Source organism: Cottoperca gobio, chromosome 16, assembly GCF_900634415.1.
Source record: "Cottoperca gobio chromosome 16, fCotGob3.1, whole genome shotgun sequence".
Taxonomy (NCBI): Eukaryota; Metazoa; Chordata; class Actinopteri; order Perciformes; family Bovichtidae; genus Cottoperca; species Cottoperca gobio.
In genome coordinates, this window is record NC_041370.1 from 20919574 (window position 1) to 20943259 (window position 23686).

General features: G+C 39.6%; 3 protein-coding genes across 11 annotated transcripts in view; 1 reads left to right on the forward strand and 2 right to left on the reverse strand.

Moving 5' to 3' along the window:
* Positions 1–570: 570 nt before the first annotated feature.
* Positions 571–4556, reverse strand: LOC115021292 (desmin). Its single transcript, XM_029451632.1, has 11 exons — positions 4333–4556; positions 3948–4107; positions 3601–3750; positions 3016–3135; positions 2837–2932; positions 2619–2753; positions 2419–2529; positions 2226–2336; positions 2008–2132; positions 887–1903; positions 571–664 (listed from the first exon to the last, which is right to left on the reverse strand). Exons 1-11 carry the CDS (start codon positions 4554–4556, stop codon positions 571–573), a joined length of 2343 nt encoding a protein of 780 aa, XP_029307492.1.
* A 2957-nt stretch (positions 4557–7513) lies between these two features.
* Positions 7514–9765, reverse strand: tstd3 (thiosulfate sulfurtransferase like domain containing 3). Of its 2 annotated transcripts, XM_029451634.1 has the most exons (5): positions 9488–9765; positions 9175–9342; positions 8582–8741; positions 8293–8349; positions 7514–8138 (listed from the first exon to the last, which is right to left on the reverse strand). In XM_029451634.1, the coding sequence occupies exons 1-4, from the start codon at positions 9609–9611 to the stop codon at positions 8325–8327; spliced, it is 477 nt and encodes a 158-aa protein (XP_029307494.1). In that variant the 5' UTR covers positions 9612–9765; the 3' UTR covers positions 7514–8138; positions 8293–8324. The 2 variants fall into 2 exon arrangements, with proteins under 2 accessions (XP_029307494.1, XP_029307493.1); XM_029451633.1 differs by lacking the exon at positions 8293–8349 and having other exon boundaries at positions 9488–9758.
* Positions 9766–10626: 861 nt separating this feature from the next.
* usp45 (ubiquitin specific peptidase 45) overlaps positions 10627–23686 on the forward strand; it is a 40865-nt gene continuing 27805 nt past the window's right edge. For 7 of the 8 annotated variants that reach the window (XR_003833704.1, XM_029451377.1, XM_029451379.1 and 4 more), the window contains exons 1-5: positions 10627–10922; positions 11965–12075; positions 12562–12731; positions 13563–13663; positions 13944–14044. Coding sequence is in view for 7 of the 8 variants with exons in the window: in XM_029451377.1 (XP_029307237.1) it covers positions 11973–12075; positions 12562–12731; positions 13563–13663; positions 13944–14044 (475 nt within the window). In the remaining variant the exon portion in view is untranslated. Of the gene's footprint in view, positions 10923–10996; positions 11076–11964; positions 12076–12561; positions 12732–13562; positions 13664–13943; positions 14045–23686 lie in introns of those variants that run through there. The other variant, XM_029451380.1, reaches the window with a different exon arrangement.

Consider the following 23686-nt stretch of genomic DNA (forward strand, 5'->3'; position numbering starts at 1 on the left):
TGGATGTGGATGGAATGAGGACAGGAAACGGCTGTGTGCCATCACTCTGCTGTAGGACAGAATTTGACTGACTGATTCTTTAGCCCTCCAGAAAGTGTCAGGATGACCGCCTCGACCCTTAGGTGACTGTCTTTCTCTCTGTTTGGCTCTTCCCTCACTACTTCCTTTCCCTTTTTTCACTCTTTATCCTTCCAAGCTAAAGCTACCAAAATAAGCAACATTTCTCAGTTGAGCAAAACGCGCTTTTATCATGAAAATAGTTTAGAAAACATTTTGTGTCCTTATAAAACACATCAAACCCTGAAAAAGACACCAGATAGAAGAATAGACAAGGTAATTGAATGCTGATAGCTTTATTTGCGGCAAAGAGGGGAGTGTAAGGCATATAAAAGTTGAGAGACAATGTTGGCGTATTTAAACCCTAAGAGGTGAAGGTTTCACTCTGGTCATGGTCTTCTTGTTCAGGGCAAAGGGCGAAGGTCAGAGCCCAGACATGGGCTGGTCAGTGCAAAGCTCAGAGGGGCGTGGAGGGTTAGGGGCGAGAGGAGGTCACTGGGGAATTCATGCTGCTCATTCCTCATCAGAGTCATCGGCTGCACCGGTGATGATGTAGGTTTGTTCCTGGTGGTCCATCTCCACCGTGTCATCCTCATTTTTAACCGTTCTGTACAGGAGGGAATAAGAAAAGAAAAGAAACTTGTTGGATCTCTGGACCCCTAAGTGTCTGAATGCGTGGCCTTATTCTTAACCCTATCATAAATCAGGTTAAGTCATTCTTCCTTTATCAAGGGCAGGTCTGATTTTATTTTCTGAGTTTTAGTGCTGCAATAAAATAAAGTATATTTAAAATAAATATAAATAATATACAGCCTGATAGTACCTTTACCTAATGAGCACCGTCCTCCTCTCCGTCAGCTCCACAGCCTGCTCTGCGTAGGGCTCATGGTTGCTGTCATATCCATCAGATCCCATCCCGGCACCACTGGTGTCACCAATTCTTCCACCAAGCTTCCCCATTCTACCAACGCCGGACAGTGCATTACCTCCACCCACACCCTCACTTCCTCTGCTGCCTCCGATTCCGCCACCCATTCCAGCAGGACCCATTCCTTGATCGTTGCCTCCTTCCCCATCTATGCCTCCACTAATTCCATCCCCTGCCCCTCCACCGACACCGCGATTTCCTGCACTGACCCCCATGCCACTGCCACCCATGCCCCTTGAACCTGCAGTGCCACCACCTGCACCCATTCCAACACCACCCGCATGGCTGTTACCTTTGCCTCCGGTGCCGAATACTAAATTTCCACCAACACCCACACCTCCAGCACCAGTGCCCACACCTCCAGCACCGGTGCCCACACCTCCAGCACCGGTGCCCAAACCTCCAGCACCAGTACCAGCACCAACACTTCCAGCACCCAGTCCGCCAGCACCAGTACCAACACCACTAATTCCTCCAGCACCCATTCCTCCACTGCCTCCACCAGTACCCACACCTCCAGCAGCAGTTCCTACACCGACACCCCCAGCTCCCAATCCATGACCACCACCCATGTCTGCCCCACCTGCTCTACCAGTAGGACCTATCCTGTTATCTGGACCTCCAGCACCCATTCTTCCACTTATTCCTCCAGCACCACTGCCTGAACCTGTGCCCATGCCTCCTGCACCTATAGCCCCACTCATTCCTACTCCACCCCCCATGCCTCCAGAACCTCCACCACTACCTCCCGTCATCATCCCACCACCCATTCCACCCATTCCACCCATTCCACCAACACCACCCATGCCTCCTCCACTGAAGCTCATCCCACCACCAATGGTGCTCGTACTACAACTCGTAAGAGACAGGGTTTGCATCATGCCAGAGAGCCGCAGATCCTCTCCTTCAACAAGTTTTCTGTAACAAAAAAACAAATATTTAAAAAGGAAAAAACCTTTGTTAGCATTTATTTAAATATATTTCATGGCACTAAATCTATTTTAAAAATATTTTCCCTTCACCTATATGTTGTAATCTCAATCTCAAGAGACATTTTGACATTCAGGAGGTCCTGGTACTCGCGCAGGTGCAGCGCAATTTTCTCCTTGGTGGATTTCATCTCAAGCCGCAGGGCCTCAATCCGAGCCTATTAGGTTAACAGAGGCATAAAACAAAGTGTTGACAGTTGACTCTGGTGTGATCAGGTGTGCACCCTGGGACTGCATGAGCCTATCTTTACCTGCAGGTCTTCCAGTTCTTTCTTGTTCTTTTCTTGTGTCTCTCGGATCTTGCCCTCAAGAGCTTCATTCCTGCTCCTCATGGTATCCAAATCACGGTCTTTGCTTTGGATCTGGAGATATTTGTATTTGATTATAGTCCTTCAATATCAATTGTCAATCAGGTCTCATTTATTAATTTTCTTTGATACTTACGTCCTTTTTGGCACCTGCTATTTCATCTCTCATGCCTCGAACCTTATCCACGTGCCTTGACGTCTTACTGGTCAGATCTTCAAACTTGTTTTTATACCACGAATCCATCTCCTAAAAATAATGGATGGAACATTCCCATGATTTGAATCTAAAACACAAAGAACTTGACTTCTGACAGTGCTGATGTGTGATTATTTTACCTGGAGATTTTTGGCTGCGATGTCGTCATACTGGGTTTGGATTTGTTTCAAAGCGGCTGCCAGGTCAGGCAGGTCGAATGCACTCTGAGCTGTTGCGTGAGCTGCGTAGATTTGTTTCATGAGCTCTTCAATTTCCTGGGGAAAAAAAGAAAAATTAAGCAATCATGAAAATTAAAAGCAAACTAAGTATGTCATTTTTACGTGAAGATATTATTTACCTGTTGATGGACCCGTTTTAGGAATTCAATCTCAACTTCCAGCTGCTCCAGCTTCTTCTCCAAGGCAATGCGCGAGGAGGTGGCTTTATCAACATCCTGAAGAACACACACCATGATTATCACGTGGGTTTTGGACTGTGAATTAATTTGCTGACATTGGCTTATTAAATACAACCTACTGGACGGAAGGCTTCAATGTCTAACTCAGCTTTCCTCCTCAGCTCCACTGCCTCCTCATATTTGATTTTGATTGCCTCCAGTTGAGCAGCTGTGGACTCCTTAGCAGCCCAGGAAATGTTCTGAAAACCAAGAAGCCAGAAGTAATATGGTCGTCTATTAGATTTGGAGGTGTGTGCAAAATGCACTCAGCCACTTTTTCATTTTACATCTTAACTTGAGTGTGTGTGTGTCTGTGTGTGTGTCTGTGTGTCTGTGTCTGTGTGTCTGTGTGTCTGTGTGCAAATATACAATCAAGCCATCTCATCTGTGCATAAAACATAGGCAATGACAGCTGTGCTCCATGACACCTTAACACACTGAGGCACCTCTCCATTTGCCTTCCAGAAATAAGCCTGTTACCAGGTTAGGAACCTTGAAAACACCAAGTTGACGTCTTGTATCGTTGCTTGGATGGATTCACTACAGCTCAGTGAGGTGTAAAACCCTCGCTGGAAACAAAGAATTCAGTCTTTATGCTCTACTGAGCAACTGAAATGTAAAAAAAGAAACAGAGGCGAAGTGTGGCTTGGAGAATTTTGTCTCACCCGCTGAACTCTCATCTGGTCAGCGATCTTTTTCAGCTCCCTCAGCTGTTCCTCATATAAGAGGCGCAGACCTGATGGATTCTCAAAGCGGTTCTGGTAGGCCTCGATCTCTGTTTCCAACAGCTTGTTCTGCTGCTCAAGTGATCGAACCTGGAATCACAAAAAAACCTCCTCTGTGAATTCAAGTGCATCTCAACCAGACACCACCCTATGTTTCCCTGTCCATGTGCTCACATAGGGGAGAGTAATATGCTCCCATTTTTCAACAAAAGGCATTTTTTGTGAAACATGTATTTATCTGCACTGATTGAAGAAGTAACATGCGGTTAGTTTGAAGGCCGTTTTACCTTGTTAATGTATATGGCCAGTCTGTCATTGAGGACGACCATCTCCCGTCTTTCAGTTGTGCGGGTGCTGAGGAATTCTTGGTTCTCAGCTGCAGCCACATCCAGATCCATAGCAGGTTCTCCACTAGGCCCAACACAGACCAGGGCTCCTGCACTCACACTGAAAAGTCACCCATGAGCCAAAAACATCCAATTTGAAGAAAGAGTAGATGGCATGTTATGAGAAAATGTGATGTTTCATTAAAAGGCTTGAAAGAGAGCTTGAGACAAAGGAACTTTATTTTACTTAAGGTAACGACAAAAAACAATTATTCTCCTAACCCAGCCTTCTTACTATGAACCCTACATCTGCCCATCTGTAGTCACTGTAGGTGATAGAGCTTACCCTGCTCCACCCATGCGAGTCCTGCGTGCAGCTGAGACGGTCCTTCGTCCCGCTGACTCAACACGCATGCCGCTGGCCCCTGATCTGCAGGAGTAGCCGGTGGAGGCATGACGGGAGTCTCTCCTGGTGGGGGATGGGCTGGACACCCTGACCTGGTAGGACGAGCTGCTGTTGTCCTCAAAGTGGCGGCGGTAGGACGAGATCCTGTCCGGGCTGCGGCTCATTGTGGCGGCCGGCAGCGGCGGGGTTTCCTCTGGGTTGTCTGAAGGGTGATGGAAGAAATACTAACAGCAAGGCCTGTCTGTGGTTCACTGCACTTCACGGCTGTTCAACCTTGTATGCACTGCCTGAACGTCAACCCAGTCTCAGGTTTTATACTTCCCATTGCCAGCCATACTGTACATGAGCCAACATCTGTGGAATCTCGAACCTCTGCACCAACTCAGGCTTGACCCACTGCTCAGATATCTGCCAGCAGCTTGTGAGGAGCGGAGCTTAGTGGCTGACGGCATCACCCATTAGTCTTTCTGTAGAACACAGAATGTGATCATGTATCAACCTCCCTTTTATCAGAACCACGTGGGTTTTGCCAGAATTATGGTACATCCACCACCTCAGTGTCCACTACAGTACAGGGCAGCAGACAAGTAGGCAGGCCAGCAGGGTCCCGCAGCGGCCTGTAGGTGCAGCACTGATGTGATCTGCTCTGATGGGACGAGGGACTTTAATTGAATGCTGAGCCGAAGCTGGAGGGTGACCTGATGAGGCCGCGGCTGCAGAGGAACAAAGAGCCTCAGCAAGATTTGACATGAATTAGTACTTATTTGTCTGATCTTTTTTAAACATATTAAAACCATTGTAATCAGAAAGAAAGTGAAATTAACTGCTTCTGAGGGAAAATAAGGAGGCAGAAGAAAAGGGGGGGGGGGGGGGGGTTAGTCTGGAGTTTATGGTTGACATTGCACGGTGATATGAGGGGAGAAAACAGTGCTCATGACTGTTCAGGGTGATTCTTTATCGACATATAGGGTCACTTGGGGTCAGTAAATGCTGCACTATCCTTAACATTTACTGTAAATATTAACTACCAGCAACACTAACCCTCATAGAAAACCTAACACTCAGGTTTCACACACACACACACACACACACACACACACACACACACACACACACACACACACACACACACACACGCACACGCACACGCACAGAAAACCACAGAATAACCAAAATAATAATCTAAATCTAAATCTAAAAGGCAGATGATATTGATTTTCAGCACATTAAAATGATTTTTAAAGGAATACTTAAACCCCAAAATGACCATTTGTATATCAGTTACTCATCCCGTGTTACCTTGAATTCTCGATGAAAACTTTGTTTTCTCGCATGTCTTCACATTGAAGGAAGAATTTTAAAAACTATTAAATTCTTGATGAATTGAAGTAAATTCATGTTTTGTATTTAACAAAAGCAAAACTATATTAAAAGGCCTGTGTTTGGGAAGTAGTGAACATACGACTGGATAACTGAGACCTGGATTGTACTGCATGAGTGAGATGTTGTGAGAGTTAGTAAACAGATGTTTTCCTGTTGTTTAACGTGGTCTAGATACATCAATTCATCCAGACATTTATCCGTTTTTGGATTATATGTTCACCTTGGAGGCAAGAGAGAAAAACAAAGTTTTCTTCAAGAATTTAACGTAACACGTGACGAGTAATGGATATACAAATGGTCATTTTGTGGGTGGAATATTTATTTAATTTACTGTTGCCTCCATGGATTAAACAAGCATCTATTCCTTTCTGTTGACCTCAGATCTTGCAGCAGTGTGGGACATTTGGGGAGAGGTGGAAATAGTCACGTGAACAATCCATCTCCACTAACCAGCTCTCTTCATGTTGCAACGAAATAACACCACCCATCATTATCATATTTTCTATTACAGTATTTACGAAGCCTCACTTCAAACACAACCCCACCTTCCAAGTTTAATTTTTAATTGAGCTAAAAATAGCTAAGGGGAACACAACATAGAGATGGACATGTTTCCTTCCAGAGTCATTTAATTTCAATGTGTGTTTTCCTAATTGAACAGGACAAATGATAGGGTGGAGTTAGATGCTTTAAACTGTAACAGTTTAATCTAAATATGAACAAATATGCAGGGTTTTCCTTGCCTGCTTGGAGAATACTGTTTACTATAAGCACAAATAGCATTCACACTTCTGTGCCAGATTATTTAGTCATGCATCTGGAAAGTCACTTAGAGGTCACTTTCCTACTCAGTGACAATGATTCAGGATCAACAAGCTGCTTCTAAGTTTTGTGAGGCACTTTGATAATTAAACACTCTAGATTAAACTAATAACGAGAATATCATTTGTGTGTTCTGTTTGGACTTTCATCTTAAGATGTAAAAGGAGAAGTTAATAGGTAACAAGGTCCAGGTCCGTGGTCCACCTACAGAGGCATTCTTCTCCGTTGAAAACAAAAACATTCATTATCATGGATGACGAAGGGACCTGTTAATGTTCCCTGGAGGGTGGGTGGCAAATTCATACTGAGCCATAGTGGACCTTGGACATGGCCCTTCAATACCGTAGATCATCTTAGTCCCAGCGGCCGTCACCTAAGCAAGCCGCTCTGTCTATTTATCGCACACATTATTCCAATGAATCTCATGTCGTTTTAGTAGACCTGACGGACAGTGTCCATATGTTGCAATGGGTGGGATGTAACAAAGTACATTTACTTAAGAACTGTACTTCAGTACAATTTGAGTATTTCCATTTTCTGCTACTTCAGATTATAACATTTTTTTTTTTTATGTTATAATTTATTAATATGGATTGAGCTACCCAGCAGTATATACAGTAAATAAAATTATCTCCACCTTCACCAGCTGCAAGATTAAAGTAATGCATCAATAATTATAATCCAGTAATATAATATATATGATTCTGATATGTTGGGAAGAACGAGTACTTTTACTTTTGGCACTTTAAATATATTTTGATGCTAATACTTTTGTACTTTTACTGAAGTTAGACTTAAATGCAGGACTTATACTTTTACCAAGTATTTCTAAACGGTGGTATTGCTACTTTAACTAAAGTAAAAGACCTGATTACTTCTTCCCCCACTGATACAAATACAAATCACAAACTAAATATCACTGTTAATCAAAATAATTGTATTTATTGAATGATGTTGGCAACAGCTGAAGATACATCTATGAGCAACAAGATATGTAATATTTATAACACATCAACTTGTTGAACTGTCCCTAATATGCGATGGACGACTTCATTTGATGTCACAATCATACACAGTTGAGTCGTCATTTGCATAGTCTGGAAACAAAAACACTGTTCATTGTATATTCATATTTGTAGTAAGCTTTAGAACAGTCACTGGTTGTATATCCGTCTATTTAGAAGTTATAAAGGGTTTATAAACAGTGCCATGCTGAAATAAATATTAAAAAAACTTCAAGTGACATAGTCATAAGTCATAAGTGCAGTAGTTTGGAAGATGTTCAGCAGCAGAGTTGATCTGTGCTGAGCCCTCTGCTTTCAGTCTTTGGGATTCACAGTTGAGTAAAACAATTCAATAACTGAACAACAGAAGTGAATAAACTTTTTAAAAACCCTTTATAAGACTCCTTGTTACGCACTCTCACTTGTCAGTCTGATCTCGGCTTTAAATATATTATTATTTCTGTTTCATCATCCCTGGATCAGTTCTGTTGTTCATTTTTCGACCAGTCTTTCCATCCACCGAGGTAATTATGAACACTGAAATGGAAAGGAGAAAGGAACAGAGTTGATGAAATGTTGCATTAGTAGAGATACATCAAAAATGAAACCTTTGTGTTTTACGTTACTGGTATTAACATAGTAATACGGTGCATTTAATAAATTAATTGAGCTAAGTAGCTTTTTTCCCTACTTTTCAGTCCGATACTGGAGATGTGGAATGTGTCAGCTCTCAAAAGAGCACTGCATGCTGGGTAGTCATTATGCAACAACAGGTCAGTCTCATGATGAAATACAACAGTCACATATAACTTTTAGCCATAAAAATTTACTGGTACACTAGTGTTTGCCCAGACTTGAAACAATAACAAGAAATCCTATTCGCTATATATGACGACAATAGTTCAAAAATGTTTGGACTTAACATTGAGGTGAGAAGCAATTACTTTGACAGATCTATATGTCAAGGAAACATGTCTCACTCTTTGTATCCCAGGGAGGCGGCAGTGTTGAGTGCTGTCTTGCTCCGGATCCCTGCCAGACAGGTGAACACAATGTTATCTGTCTGCTGGGGCATTTCACCATCGTACTTTTCATTGAACTCTTCGGCACCCAGCTGGAGGGCAGTGTTCACCTGTCCCACTGCAAAGTCAAAGAAGCACATACAGGTCAAGTATGGCCAGTAGTACTTTAAATATGTGTTATTAGGTAAAACAAAACGTTGGTGGGTCTGGGAACTGTTGTGAGTAGAGTCAAAGATTGATACACTTATCAGGATTATATAAGAAATGTTGACCATGAAGAAAGTTGGGAGGCTTGTCTGCAGGTGTCATTTTTCATTTTGACTGGGAATGTAATATTTCAGAATCAGAATCAGAAATCCTTGTTTCCACAATAGAAATGCTGATCCCTGGGTTGTGGATGTCTATGCTTTGTGTGAAAGGCTTGATTTCTAATGTCTTGATGACCCGCAGGCGACATAGGCTATTTGGATACTCCATTTGTTTAACTAATGGATCTTACGTTACATCCCTGCTAACCTAATACTGAGTATTTTAGGAAGAACAACACTCACGGGGAACGTTAATGGACCCGGGGATGAAGCCGTACTCCCTGAGCTCCCAGGGCTCTCTGACATCTATTACTACAGTTTTCCGGCCAGCCAGGAGCTGCTTCAGCTGCTCATAAGTCACATCTGTGCTAGGTGGCGCTGAACTGAACCTGCGGAGCAGCAACTCTGTGTCTGAAAGCAAAACACACAGCATGCCATACACATAAACCATTTCAAAACATGATAGTGAGCCACGAGCCAACCAGCTGACATTCACATGGGCAGTAGAGCAAAATAAATAGGTAGAAATGAATACGACGCTAAATGTAAAGCTCACTTTTGCAACCGTGGTGATTGTTGACAAAGCTGGACACTGAGCTTCGTCCTCCAGGCAGGACAGTTCTGTTCCAGAACAGCCGCGGAACAACCCCGGCAAACCGCCAACATCTTCTGAGAGCCATGTGTGATTAGTTACACCCTACCTTACACTCTGTATTAACACTTCGTCAACATAAACCTGTAATTACGCAATAGTACCGACAGCTACTCGAATTCTCACTTCTCACCCTGCCAACAATGACCTGCGCGTGCGCACAAGTACGGATCCCCTTTAGGTCTAAAATACTTTGCCCTTTCACTTCTTATCAAACTCAAAAGTAAGTCACCTGGAATTGCAAAGGTCAAACCTTTATCAACACAAATAGGAGCTATGTCCTCTAAGTAGCTAACACTAATGCACTATAGTCTTATCCTAGTATATAAATAAATATGTATAAATATGATGCATTCATGGTCGTGGGAAAGAGGGCCAAGTACAATCACACGTCTGTCCCATAGCCTGTATATATATATATATATATATATATATATATATATATATATATATATATATATATATATATATATATATATATATATATATATATATATATATATATATATGTATATATATATATATATATATATATGTATATATATATATATATATATATATATATATATATATATATATATATATATATATATATATATATATATTTATATATATTTATATACAGTCTATACTCTGTCCACAATGGACCATTAATGTATCAAGAGCCACATGCCGCTCTCAGAGGCATGCATCGGGCTTCTACTTCAGCTTTCCATGACTTGATACAACACCACATACAACTAGAACATTTCCTACCGAGAAATGTTGACTGTGTGCGTGAAACTTAGTGCACGTCCCAATGCTAATATTACCAACACTAAGTAAGTATTAATAGCCGCACAGTAATTCTGTTTGCAATCATAGTAGGACATGATAGGATACAAAGACTAGTTTATGTAATATTACATAACAACACACCAATCTCTGTAGTTCCACATCTGTAGTAAAACGTTGAAAATGTTTTGAACGCCTCAGACGCTTTTTAAAGAATATTTCCCATTGTACGTGAATGCAGCATTAGGCCCAACTGAGCTGCCGTAGTGCGTCACATGTTGCCAGGATTGCTAGTTGATGCAACCGAAAGCTTGAACAATTTTAGAAAGTCAAAGGCAAAAACGAACAATTATTAAGACAATTGTGCCGTTATTGTCGGTACACTATACTTTACTTTGAAATGTCTTAATATCTTCGTGTGTTGTTGGATAAAACACACCTGTTAATGTTGTATTTATTCTAACAAGCTAATGTAGCTAGCCTGTTTGCTAGCCAGGAATAGTTGACATCTCACTGTTGGCTTCAGGTTAGCTAACACAGTCAACATAGGAGCTAAAATAAAGAGGTGAGTTCATACGGCTTTTTCGCCCAATCCAAATGTGGAAAAGTTTTTAATTCATTGTTTAAATGTCTTTTAAAAAACGACATATAACGTAAGTCCTCTTATGCTCACCTAAATTGGACTGTCGTGGCTGATTGAGGGTCCGCACATTACTGGGTAATGTTAGTTATACTCAATATACTATCACCTTTTATTTGGCTGGCTATATTTATCCCCAGTAACATACTATGCAGTCCGTAAGTATTTGGACAGTTGCACATGTTCTGTTGTTTTGGCTCTCGTAAACAACGGTTTAGAAATTATAAAGGACTTTCAGCTTCAGGGATGCTTGAGGGTGGTCCCATGTATTGAGCAGTGTAGAATCTGTTTCAAACATAACCCCCCAATCTGAGGACAATGCAGCATGAGGTCCATCTTAAACCTACCAGCTACTATGTCATTCTAAGCTCTAAACAGTGGAATTCTCTTGACAGGCAAAGTCAGTCACCAGACCTCAATCCACCTGAGCAGTGTTTCACCTGCCAAAGACTAGACTGAGGGTGTGAAACCCATTAACACGACCAAGGAATGATCATGGCAGCAGTACAGACCTGATATCACCAGCGTAGATACCAAGTATCGGCTGATGTCTGTAGGATATAGACCTAAAACAGTCATTGTTTGCATAGGATTTGCAAGTAGATTACTTAATTAACATTTTGGTTTCTTAAAAGTGAGGACTATGTATTTAAAGAGCTCTGAATTTCCCTGTGTGAAAGTAAATACCCTACAAATAAAGCTTACAGATGGCTTGCAGTCACGGATTCATCTTACATCCACTGTGCTAGAGGATGAAGGCAACAATAAATATGTTAATGTACAGATATTCTGGGACTGCTCTGCAGCTGACTTTCAAAGTATTGTGTGCTTCAATAAGTAAAATGATCATGGCAGTTGTAGACTAGTGCAAGCTTTGCTACATTCAAGTGTCTTTGTTGAAACAGTCATGTTGAGGTAGTTTGGTTTTGTACAGTAACACCTATGTGTCCTCCATCTTCCTACCCAGAGCTCCAGATGCGGCTAAAGGACCCCTTCTCTTTGAAAGCCGCTGATATGACTAAACGGTCTAATAAACCGAGGAAACCTCGAGATGAGGAGTCATCAGATGAAGTCAGTGGTAAGTCGCTGAAGTAGTACAAGGCACCAGACTGTTTGGGCTGTGAGTTTTGATGATGCAGAGTTTGTGGTACCTTTTTGTAAAAAAAATCACCAAGTACATTCATCCACCACCCTTGACTGTTTCCAGTTTTGGAACCCAAGCATTGGTTCAACTAAACAGCGATCACTTTGTAATTTTTGTCTATTTTGTAGATAATATAATGAATTATAAATGTGTCCTACTAGACCAGGTCAATAATCTGTATGTTAATGAAAACCCCATGACACTAGTGGAATGTCCATAACAGTGAATGTATCTTACAATGGATAGTATACAGTGTATATGCTTGTTTTCTTGAGAGATGTCTCACCTCCTGTAATTTGCTGCAGGTGCTGTGCACGTTGTGTCCCTTTTCAAAATATAATCCCTCACAATCCTAAATTGGTCCCTAAAAGTGAATTGGAAGGTCAATTTGTCATTGCAGCATATTTTGTTTTTAATCAGGGTTGACTTGCCAGCATGTGAGTAAGGCAGTGGACCTGAGCTCAGTGAAGAAGTCAGTGCTCTCCAGCGTGTGGGTGGTGTGCTCTGAGTGCCTAAAGGAGAGGACCATAATCGATGAAGAGCCAGCAGCATCCCACGACATCCTTGTGTGCTTAAAGTGTGGCTTCCAGGTAAGAATTGTTTTAATTTGTTAAACAGTACAAACTAGCCTGGCATTAGTATCAACAGATTAAGGCATTTAAATTAAAATATTGGCATCAAATAAACATTTCTTTTGATATGAAAGGCCCATAAAATGCACAAGTGGTGCAAAAAACAAATATCTCTGCGGTGTGGACAGTTGTACGATGCATTTACTTTCCCATGATCCCTGTGATTACATTGTTTTGTAACTTGTGAAATAGGTCAAATCTGTCCTGATACTTTCAGGATTGTCTCATCATCTAAGCCTTTTACAGAAGGGGGATTTTTTCAGTTTTGTTTCAACATGTTACATAAAAATAAATATGGCATGTTGTACATTAACCTAAATTGAAGAAGTCTTTTCTCTTTTTTCATAGTGAATGTGTACATTTTGAAAAGCATTGTGTGTCTGCATCTGCCTGTGGGCCATCACAATAACAGGCTTAATAATATGTTAATTCCACTACAGGAGAGATTTGATGTTCTCTGCAATTGGAAAACAATATGTGCGTACGTCGGTACTGGAGTTGGCAATCTGCCAGAATGAGTTGGACGATATTAGCATATTGTATATCGCCACAATTCCAATATCATGAATCCCTATTGCAAACTCAATACATAGCACACACGGCTGAGCAATATACTGGATATCACCAATATATATTATATTTGAATATAATACGTCAATAAAATAGAGAAATTATCTGTAAAAAATAACAATACCATCTATATCATACGGGTACGGTTTATATGTTTCGCCTGTTGACAAAGACTTTTATCTCAAAATAAATAAATAAAGTAAATGAACTTTCTTACAGGGCTGCAACCAGCCTGGGATCCAGCACTCTGTGAAGCACCAGCAAGCTTTCCATCCAGAGCTTCACTGCATCACCATCAGCTTGAGCACGTGGAAGGCCTGGTGAGAAACTCAAACTGCATTTATTGTGAACTGTAATGAAATGATGATGGGTGTGTGGGTTATCATAGACAACAATAGGCGTGGGTGTCTTGACCCATGTTTCCACAGCTACATATTATTTTACATCCATCACTCCATTATTATATTTGATTGTGTGAATACATGTTTTTCCACGTCAGCCAAGTAATTCCGTTCACAAATAATGGTTCATGTCAACAATAGTTTCTTGTGGGTTTTCATTTCCACAGTAACCTAATTTTCCGTGTCTGTCTTGTAACAGGTGTTATGAATGTAACGAAGAGCTCTCCACTCACTGCAACAAAAAGGCTCTTGCTCAGACTCTGGACTTTCTACAAAAGCACTCGGTCAAGGCTACATCAGGTAAGGTGTTTGGCAACATCCTGGACAGCCCTCTACTGACAAAAGCTAACTTTCATTATAGACACATGCAACTTCAATGCAGGTTCAGCTGGGATCAAGTCCACTTGTTTGTTTTATACAAACATTATTTTAATTTAACAACCTTGTCAGTTAAAGTAGAACATGATTGGCCTCTGACGCAGACAACCTGTAGTGATCATCAGATAATAATGGTACATCATTCTGTGTGATAATCCACAGCGGTGAACCTCAAACAAGGTTTCTCATGCTTAATGTCTTGGGGTCCGCAGTACCTCTGCACCACAAGCTAACGGCACAATAAAACTGTAGCTGTATGCCAGACCATTACTTGCTGTCTTGTGACCAGTAATACAGATGAATTGACTTACCTGGTCACGTAGGTTTAAATGTGTAAGTGATCCACCTACTTACCATGAACTGACTGCAGTACACCTACTCCCCCTGGTGGCAGTGGTTATCTGAATCCCTGGATTCACCTGTCGTCCTCAGTGCAGAGACGGCCTACATGTGCATTATGAGGGAATATTGCAGACCACTCTGTGTTGAGGGAATTATTTCTTATGGATGCAACTACTTCTCCTTTGATCTACGAAGCTGCTGAGGGCTCGCAGAGATTTCTTTCATGCTTTCTAATGGTTATAAAATTAGAATCCGGATCCGGTTTATTGCCAGGGAAGGTTTTCACATACAAGTAATTTGATGTATTGCTGCAAAACATAAACATAGTAAGAGGAAATGAAATGAAAAATAAAAACAAGTTTGAAAATCAAGAAACATAAATAATGAATAGAAGAAAATTACAATACAAATACAAAATAATTCTACAAAGAGTTAGATCTGATCTGATCTATGAAGAGGTGTGCAGTTTTTCGAATTGGTAGTTTTGTGCAGAATCTTCGACATTGAAGAGCAGTGTCAGCAACTGTCATAAAAAAGTAAAGAAGAAATGTACATATTACTTTATTTGAATGATTTTTCCAGTAAAATCATGTGAATAATTTGAGTTTAAAGATAATTTGAGTTGTCGTGGCAGATTGCATTCATTCTGATATTTGACAGCCTGACTTTCAGACTTATGTCCTCTAACCTCACTCAGTCCACCTGAGCCATCCCTGCCCAGTCAGTCAACCATATAGATATAATCCCCCCACCCCCCCTTTCCATATTAACACACTCATACACCTTCTGTTCCTGCCTTGCTGTACCTCTAATACTTTGTGCTGGCATGCTGAGAGGCCTCTTAACAGGCTGTAGCTGATCGGGGAGGTGGGCATCGCCACTTTCAGTCTCACTGACCGCCTAAGCTTAGCCCAGTGGCCAGTGGCCAGAGGCCAGTCAGGCTGGTCCCCCATCAGTCTCGCAGCCACAGCTTCAGAGTTGTGGGATTGATGACGCCAAACCCCCCCCCCCCCCCTTACCCTTACCCTCACCCCCACCCAGCACATCGCATCACTGCACATATTAGCGGAATTAGGCGCTTGAGCGATGCTTCCCGGCTGGGTTCCCTGAAGAACAAGAGCAGCTGCGTGGGGTTCAGCAGCCACTGCTCTTGTCGTTCTTTTGTCTTTCCATCGCTATCTGTTTCTGTCCCTTGCTTCCTCCGTCGAGCCGCTGTATGTCTCACCACCTCTGGGCCTGTGTGCTGCACCAGTGGGAGCCAGGGTCCTCAACAAGTCAGAGCGACTGGATCCTAACAGCTGGAGCGCACTAACTCTCAGTGGAGACACACACACACATACACACACACACACACACAGATACACACACACACACACACACACACACACACACAGATACACGTAATCAGAAATGTTAAAAATAATGTTCAACTCAAGCAAATGTATTACATGTTTGTTGGCCACTACAAGCAGTTTTATGTTTCAGTAAGAATTAGAACTAGTTGAATTCTCACAATGTATTCTTTGCAACAGAGAGCACAAGCTCTCCCTGGAACAGAATCTTTTATTACAAGTACATCACATACCTGAGGAATTTGCAGATTCTTTATGTTTTAGAGGCTACACCCAGGCACTCAGAGTTTTAGGGACAAACAGGACCTCACAGAGTACAAGACACAAACAGAAGTATTTAGAAATTATACATACCTTCAATGACGATACGTAGTTTTCAAAGAAAAACTTGGGCAAAGAAGTGTTTTCTATGTCCGTATATTTATGGTGCCGACCACGCTGGAGGGAATTGATCTGCTGAGCTGGACGGTCAGTATAGTTTTCGCCTTTGCCTCTTTAAATTACCTGCCACTTTTCCTGCCACCCTATTGTTCCACACCGGTTGGCCGAATCGGTATAGAAGCGGGCAGCCATTGTTGCATCAAAATAGATGGTTGTTGTCTGTCGAGGAGCTTGTGAAATTGCATTTCAGTATGAAGGCCATGTTTTCAGAAGAAGCTGCTGCTGTTGTATGGCTTCTCCTATAGACCCCGAGCACAAAAGAGCCCCAGCAAGGATTCTTTTTTTTTTTCGGGATCTATAATCATTTTGTACAACAACAGCTCAGGATAGAAAGAAAGTCGATTAACTGTGCTCTGTCACCATCAAGGCTTTCAGCTCAAGTGCCAGAGTGCCAGTAAAAAGCGAATTGACCTCAGGGAGCTAGAATCCAGCTTGTTACACAGCTGGGGAGTCTTTGTGGAGCAAATTAAAATGTTGGTTCTGAATAGGTATCCAAGCTTGTGTTTCATTGAATCTGTTATGTTTTCTTTTATGGTCGCGATTGTATCAATTGCTATAATACTGTACTATTATATCACAAAACTGTATTTACATTTTTTATTTCACATTAAAAAGAAAACGGCTGTTTTGCAAATCTTTAGCTTAATGTTATACTGAAGGTTTATTTATTAAAAGTTGATTCCTGTTTTCTAGTATGCAGACTCTATTCTTTCCGTCTTTTACATGTTACATGTCACGCACCTTATTATTGTCTGATCGGTGTGCTTTTGTAAACTTTTCTTCAGTAAATTCTATTGATGGGAGGATAAAAAAATACTCACAATAAGTTGATTTTAGTGAATTTTCCTTATTGGGATAATCGTGAATATCCTCACGAGTGATTTATATATCCTTTATATATGCAGGGGGAACTTGTTTTTTATATTTACCCTATTTAAGATTTTTTATTTTTCACTAAAAAGGATGTTCATTAAAAAACGACGTGTGTAATCTGTGATGCAATAAAACTAATAATAAGAGTCACAACAATACATTAACATTGCGTCACCTGGCTGATTTTCCACGTTGTTGGAACAAAAATGTATATCAGGATTTGTATGTAATAATTGTCCACTAGTTTACAGTCATGTGGGTGTTGGTCATATTTACTTTAAATGTCTGCAGTACACCTATGCATCATAGTAAGTAATTGATTAAATAAGTATTGTGTTTCTGGCTGAAATGACAGAAATGACCAAACTTGTGTTTTTTGTTACATGAGGCACCAGCTCTACACGTAAGCTCCCGGGGCGGCCCCTGCATTGGCCTTTTTTTTTTATGTTATATTTTTGGGCTTTTCATGCCTTTTATGATAGTGAAGTGCAGATTGTGAAAGAGGGAGAGAGAGAAGGGGAGCGACATACAGCAAATGGCCACAGGTCGGACTTGAACCAGTGGCCGCTGTGGCAAGGACTCAGCCTTTGTATATGGGACGCCTGTGCTACCGGTTGAGCTACCGGGACGCCCCTGCATTGCCTTTTGACTCCGATGAGAGACACTACATCTAGAATCTCTTGAGAATGATATCTCCATTGACTTGTCCTCCGAGAGAAGTAGATGACATATCGTTGTGTGATTACTGCACCTTTATTCACCTGGTTCCCTGCCTCTGGTTGTTGATTTTGGATACCGTAGTCCTTCGCTTACTGTCAGTTTAGCTCAGTCGAGTCAGTAGCCAGCAAGATGCTTGTCCCCTGGTGGTGCTTTCATGGAGGTAATCAAGGGTGCTCTTGTCTTTATTCCCACCACCGCACATGAAAGTAGGCCAGATAGTGGGTAGGAAAAGCTGTGTGTGTGTCTGTAAGTAACACGGCACATCTCTTGGCCTCAGATGGCAGGGAAACAGGCTTTTCGTGCCCTGCAGTCACAACAAATTAGTGAATTAATAAGACATTTGGTGTTGCCTGGCCTTCCTCTTGACTGCCTGCTCTGCATGAAGGGAGCTGGCCTTGAACCTCCACACTGCTGCACTATGAGTGAACATGGAGGCATGAAGCCCAGCCCACTGGCCATACGAGACGATGGTCTCTCAGCCCAACTGTGCTCAAGATTAGAAAGGCTGTGAAAAAGCCACTCAAAAAAGCCTTTTTATGGAAAATACATTTTTACAGGCTCTTGTTTTTTGGCCAATTGGCCATCAGAGTAAAACATTGCATTGAGTTAGATCCTCTGCACTTATTAGTCACTCAATTTAGCAGACACCGTCAATTTAAGAGAGCAGCACATATTGGTGTAAAAGCAACTTGAAAGGAATATGTTTTAGTTTAAAGTATTGTGTTATGAGCTTGAATTGTTGTACATGATGCCTCATGTTCCAGATGTTCATACAGTCTGTCCTCAGAATCAGCAGCTGTCAGTCTTTTCTCTGCATACAGTTTGTTTGTTTTTATCCCTTAACTTCCACAAATCGATAGTTATTTGCTCTTAGTTGGACATTGCAGGCTCTATTTTCAAGATCCCAGCGGCGCAGCCAGATCGCAGTCCGGTGCCAAATGGAGTGTCGGAGCATGCCAAGCACGTAGAGAGTTTTCCTCAGAGGAAACTTATTGTTGTCTGGGACTAGGTCGAGGTCCAGTTAGATACTGCGAGTGGAACAGATACCTGCTGCCTCAGATGGCTGTAAAAAGATTCACCAGTGTGAAGACAGAAATATTACTAATAACTGACATGACAGACAGAGCTTTATTCTGCTTTGCTGGCATTGATGCCATAATACTGGTTGAAAAATCAGCAACATCATGTTGTAGAATAATGAGACATATTCCCAAACTATTTACCCACAGTGACTTACATAGGACAAAAACATTTCAGATGAGAAATCCAGAACTACACATTATTGAAAGCATGGTTGTATTGTTCGATTTGTTAAATTCAATTATTTGACTCAAAGGTAGTTTAATCATAAATACTACTTCAGTACACTTTAAGAACAAATATTACCGGGACAGAAAGTTGCAGATGAACATCGATATCAAGGAGTTCACATTCGAGGCACCACCACTGACTATCTTGGAAACAATTTGGCACATTGACCGTACACCGTCCAGACATATACTATGTTTCAACAGAGTCTTGTTTCTTTAGCAAGTGCTCTCGTACTGTTCCCTGTAAAAGTAAACATGTTTCTTTTTGTATCTCTTGTGTGAAAAAGAGCAGGGAGTGCAGGAGGTGTTGGTGTATATGCGTGCATGTGGACAATCCTGAGCACCGTGATGCTTTCCTCTACCCTGGGGAAAGGCTCCACAGTGTCACTGCTGCCCATACTCGGTGGCTGAGCAAGGAGGGCCAGGTGGTGGTGCCGAGTGCAGCACAGTCAAGCGTGGACGCAGCGCATGCTGACATTTGCCTTCGCTGACTGCTGCAGGGAGAGGAAAAATCTGCTTTTCCATATGCTTGTGCTCGTTGCAACCCTTCCCACTGCCCCCTCCCATCTCACTGCCTCATTCTGTCCCCCCCCTCTCCCCAGTCTCAACCAGATGGCTCCCTGAACATTGTTTACCTTGGGTGACGGTCCCAGATGCAGAGTGTGTCCATTGGCATCCCCATTCCGCCCAGTTAGTTTCCTCATTCCTCTGCTCCCTCTTAGCTGAAGTGCCAGTCGCAGCTCTTGCACTCAAGTTGCATTAAGTCTGTTAATTTTGCCGATCCTCTCACAAACACCACACTCTTTCATTCTCTTAATTACTTTATCTTTTGCTCAGTTGTTCACACTTGCATAAACACATCTCTTCACACATTCTCGGTCTCGCACCGAGTCCAGAAAAACACAATTTGTTTTCCTGATCAGGGCTGCAGTGTCTCCCCTATCTCCACTTGTTTTCCATGCATTTTGTGTTTTGACATATGGGAGCTCCCTTATGGCTGCATGTTGAAGATGGAAATAGGCCTCCAGATGTTGCCAGCACAGAGGGCCAGATGCATTTAGCACCACTGGGTGGAGCGCCACAAAAGCATGTCGTGCCGACAAGCTGAACCTCGCCCCGTCTTAGTCCCAAAACTACAAGACAAGCTGAAACACGCTCTCTTCATTTGTCATCAGTGTTGAACATTGTTCAGTTAAAGCAATGTACATTTAACAAACACAGTTAGTGCGCCCCAAGAAAAATACAATAGTGCAGTGGCTCTGAAAGACCCCATGCACTGTCCGTGTGTGTACGTTCTAGTGTTTTTTCTTCTCAAATCTGTTTAACAGAAAAGTTGCCCTTTTACCCCAATCAATCCAACTCCATCCTTTGGAGGGGAATTTCATTGAGAATAATATGCAAATTGCAGGAACGAGGCCACATGGCCTTGAAGAGGTAAAAGCTTGCAGGGTAGCGGCCAGCAGTGGAGTTACCACCGCTGCAGGTTGAATAGCTTTTTCATGAAATGTGTTACACAAGGAGTGGTTCTATGAATTGAGTATGTTCAAGGGCGCAAGGCCATTGTCTGTTGAGGACAAGAACGGTGATGGTGGATGATTGTGATTGTTTACGGTTCAATTGAATTTCCTTAGTTTAGATATAAGCGGGTTCAGGCCAGTGACCTCGCTGCAGACCTTCTCTTGACTAGCTTACATGGTGAAGTGCTCATGGACCAAACTCTTTTTGTGTTTACCAGCATTTGCTCGATTTCTCTACAGCTTGTAGGCCTTAAGAAACTGCCATCAGTCCCTGCAAGAACTTCCCATTTGCACTTATACGTCTTATTATCTGCGTACAACAAATATTTGTAATGTAAACAATCTTTCTTGGAAATGGTCGGCAGTATTGGAATATATATACAATTTCTATTTAACAGGCTTTCAACATCATGAACATTTATCACAACAAATTGATAAAAAGGAACATTTTGCTTCTTATAATATTGCTTACACGATTTTACATTGATAATAAAAGACAAAATTCAATCAAATAATAATTATTTTGTATATTTTTAAGCCATCCATGTGTCTCTGATTCAATATTCCTCAATTGGTACTACAAGCAAGAGTATGTTAGAGGGGTATGGGTATGCATGTGGTTGTATTCAGAACTTTCAATCTTTTTGGAGCGTAAAGGCTAAACTAAATACTAAAATAGTGTGAAATGTATAATTTATGCAGGAAGGACAGAAAAGTATTTCCTGTATACTCTTTTGTTTAGATGTCCACCCTGTGGACTTGTCTGTAATTGTGAGTAAGCTATATATATATATATATATATATATATATATATATATATATATATATATAGCTGTGTATATATATATATATAGCTATATATATATAGCTGTGTATATATATATATATATATATATATATAGCTGTATATATATATAGCTGTATATATATAATATATATATAGCTGTATATATATATATATATATAGCTGTATATATATATATATATATAGCTGTATATATATATATATATAGCTGTATATATATATATAGCTGTGTGTATATATATATATATATATATATATATATATATATATATATATATATATATATAGCTGTATATGTATATATATATTATATATATATATAGCTATATATATATATATATATATAGCTGTATATGTATATATATATTATATATATATAGCTGTATATGTATATATATATATATATATATATATATATATATAGCTGTGTATATATATATATATATATATATTATATATATATATATAATATATATAGCTGTATATATATATATAGCTGTATATATATATAGCTGTATATATATATAGCTGGTATGTATATATATATATATATATATATATAGCTGTGTATATATATATATATATATATATATATATATGTATATGTATATATATATATATATATATATATATATATATATATAGCTATATATATATATATATATATGTGTATGTATATGTATGTGTGTGTGTGTATATATATATATATATATATATATATATATATGTATATGTATATAATATGTATATGTATATGTATATATATGTATATTATATATATGTATATATATATATATATGTATATATATATGTATATGTATATATATGTATATGTATATATATATATGTATATATATGTATATGTATATATATATGTATATATCTATATATATGTATATATATATGTATATGTATATATATATATATATATATATATATATATGTATATATATATGTATATTATATATATATATGTATATGTATATATATATATGTATATGTATATATATATATACATATACATATACATATATATATGTATATATATATATATGTGTATATGTATATGTGTATATATATGTATGTATGTATATATATATATATATGTATATGTGTATATATATGTATGTATGTATATATATATATATATATATATATATATATATATACACAGCTATATATATATATATATATATATATATATATATATATATATATATATATATATATATATATATATATATATATATATATATATATATATATATATATATATATAGCTGTGTATATATATATATATATATATAGCTGTGTATATATATATATATATATATATATATAGCTGTGTGTGTATATATATATATATATATATATATATATATATATATATATATATATATGTATGTTGTGCCGTAGAGATCAGAGGCATCATGTATTACTGTACTGGAGCATCTGATATTCTACATGAAGCTAAATGCCATGGACTTTTTGGATCTGCCAAACTTCTCTAATATTGCATCAAGTGAACACCTCTCTGCCTCAATTAGCACCTTTTAACATATCTTTCATTCATTGCTCCACTCATCTCCCTCCCTTAACTGTAATCCCATTAGCACCACCTCCATTTCTTCATTCTCTCTGAAAATAGTGTTATAGTGTGTTCACGCATTGACATTTTCCCCCAACTGCAACTACCAATTTTACATAGAAAGCAAGGAGAAGTGTAGTTATTATTTATACAAGACTTTACAATTTAAACATTTAAAAATCTTTAAATTAATGTCACCTTTGTGAACCCTTTAAACGGTCCATATTTAGTCAAGCCCGCAGTGTTAGGGTTATCTATTCAAACCTTTTATGGAACAAGTGTTGCAACTGTCGCTAATTTGCATCACTGCTGGTATGAATAGTTCTGATGCAAAATGTTTGCAGGCGAGTATTTCACAATTTTTGTTTGTCTCTCCTGAACTTTATGACACATGTTTAGAAATATGTGAAAGTGTGTGAAAATGTGAGAATGTGGCAGCAAAGTGTTGCTTTTTTGACCTTTTAAACTTGCTGCCAGGTAATGTCAAAGTACAAAACACACATCATACCTTTTAACTGAACAAATGTTGTGCGCGGGGGCTTGAACCCTTTTCTCCTCTAATCTCCATTTTCAGGATTCCTTACTAGTCAGCGAATCAGTAACTGCTAACATGTGT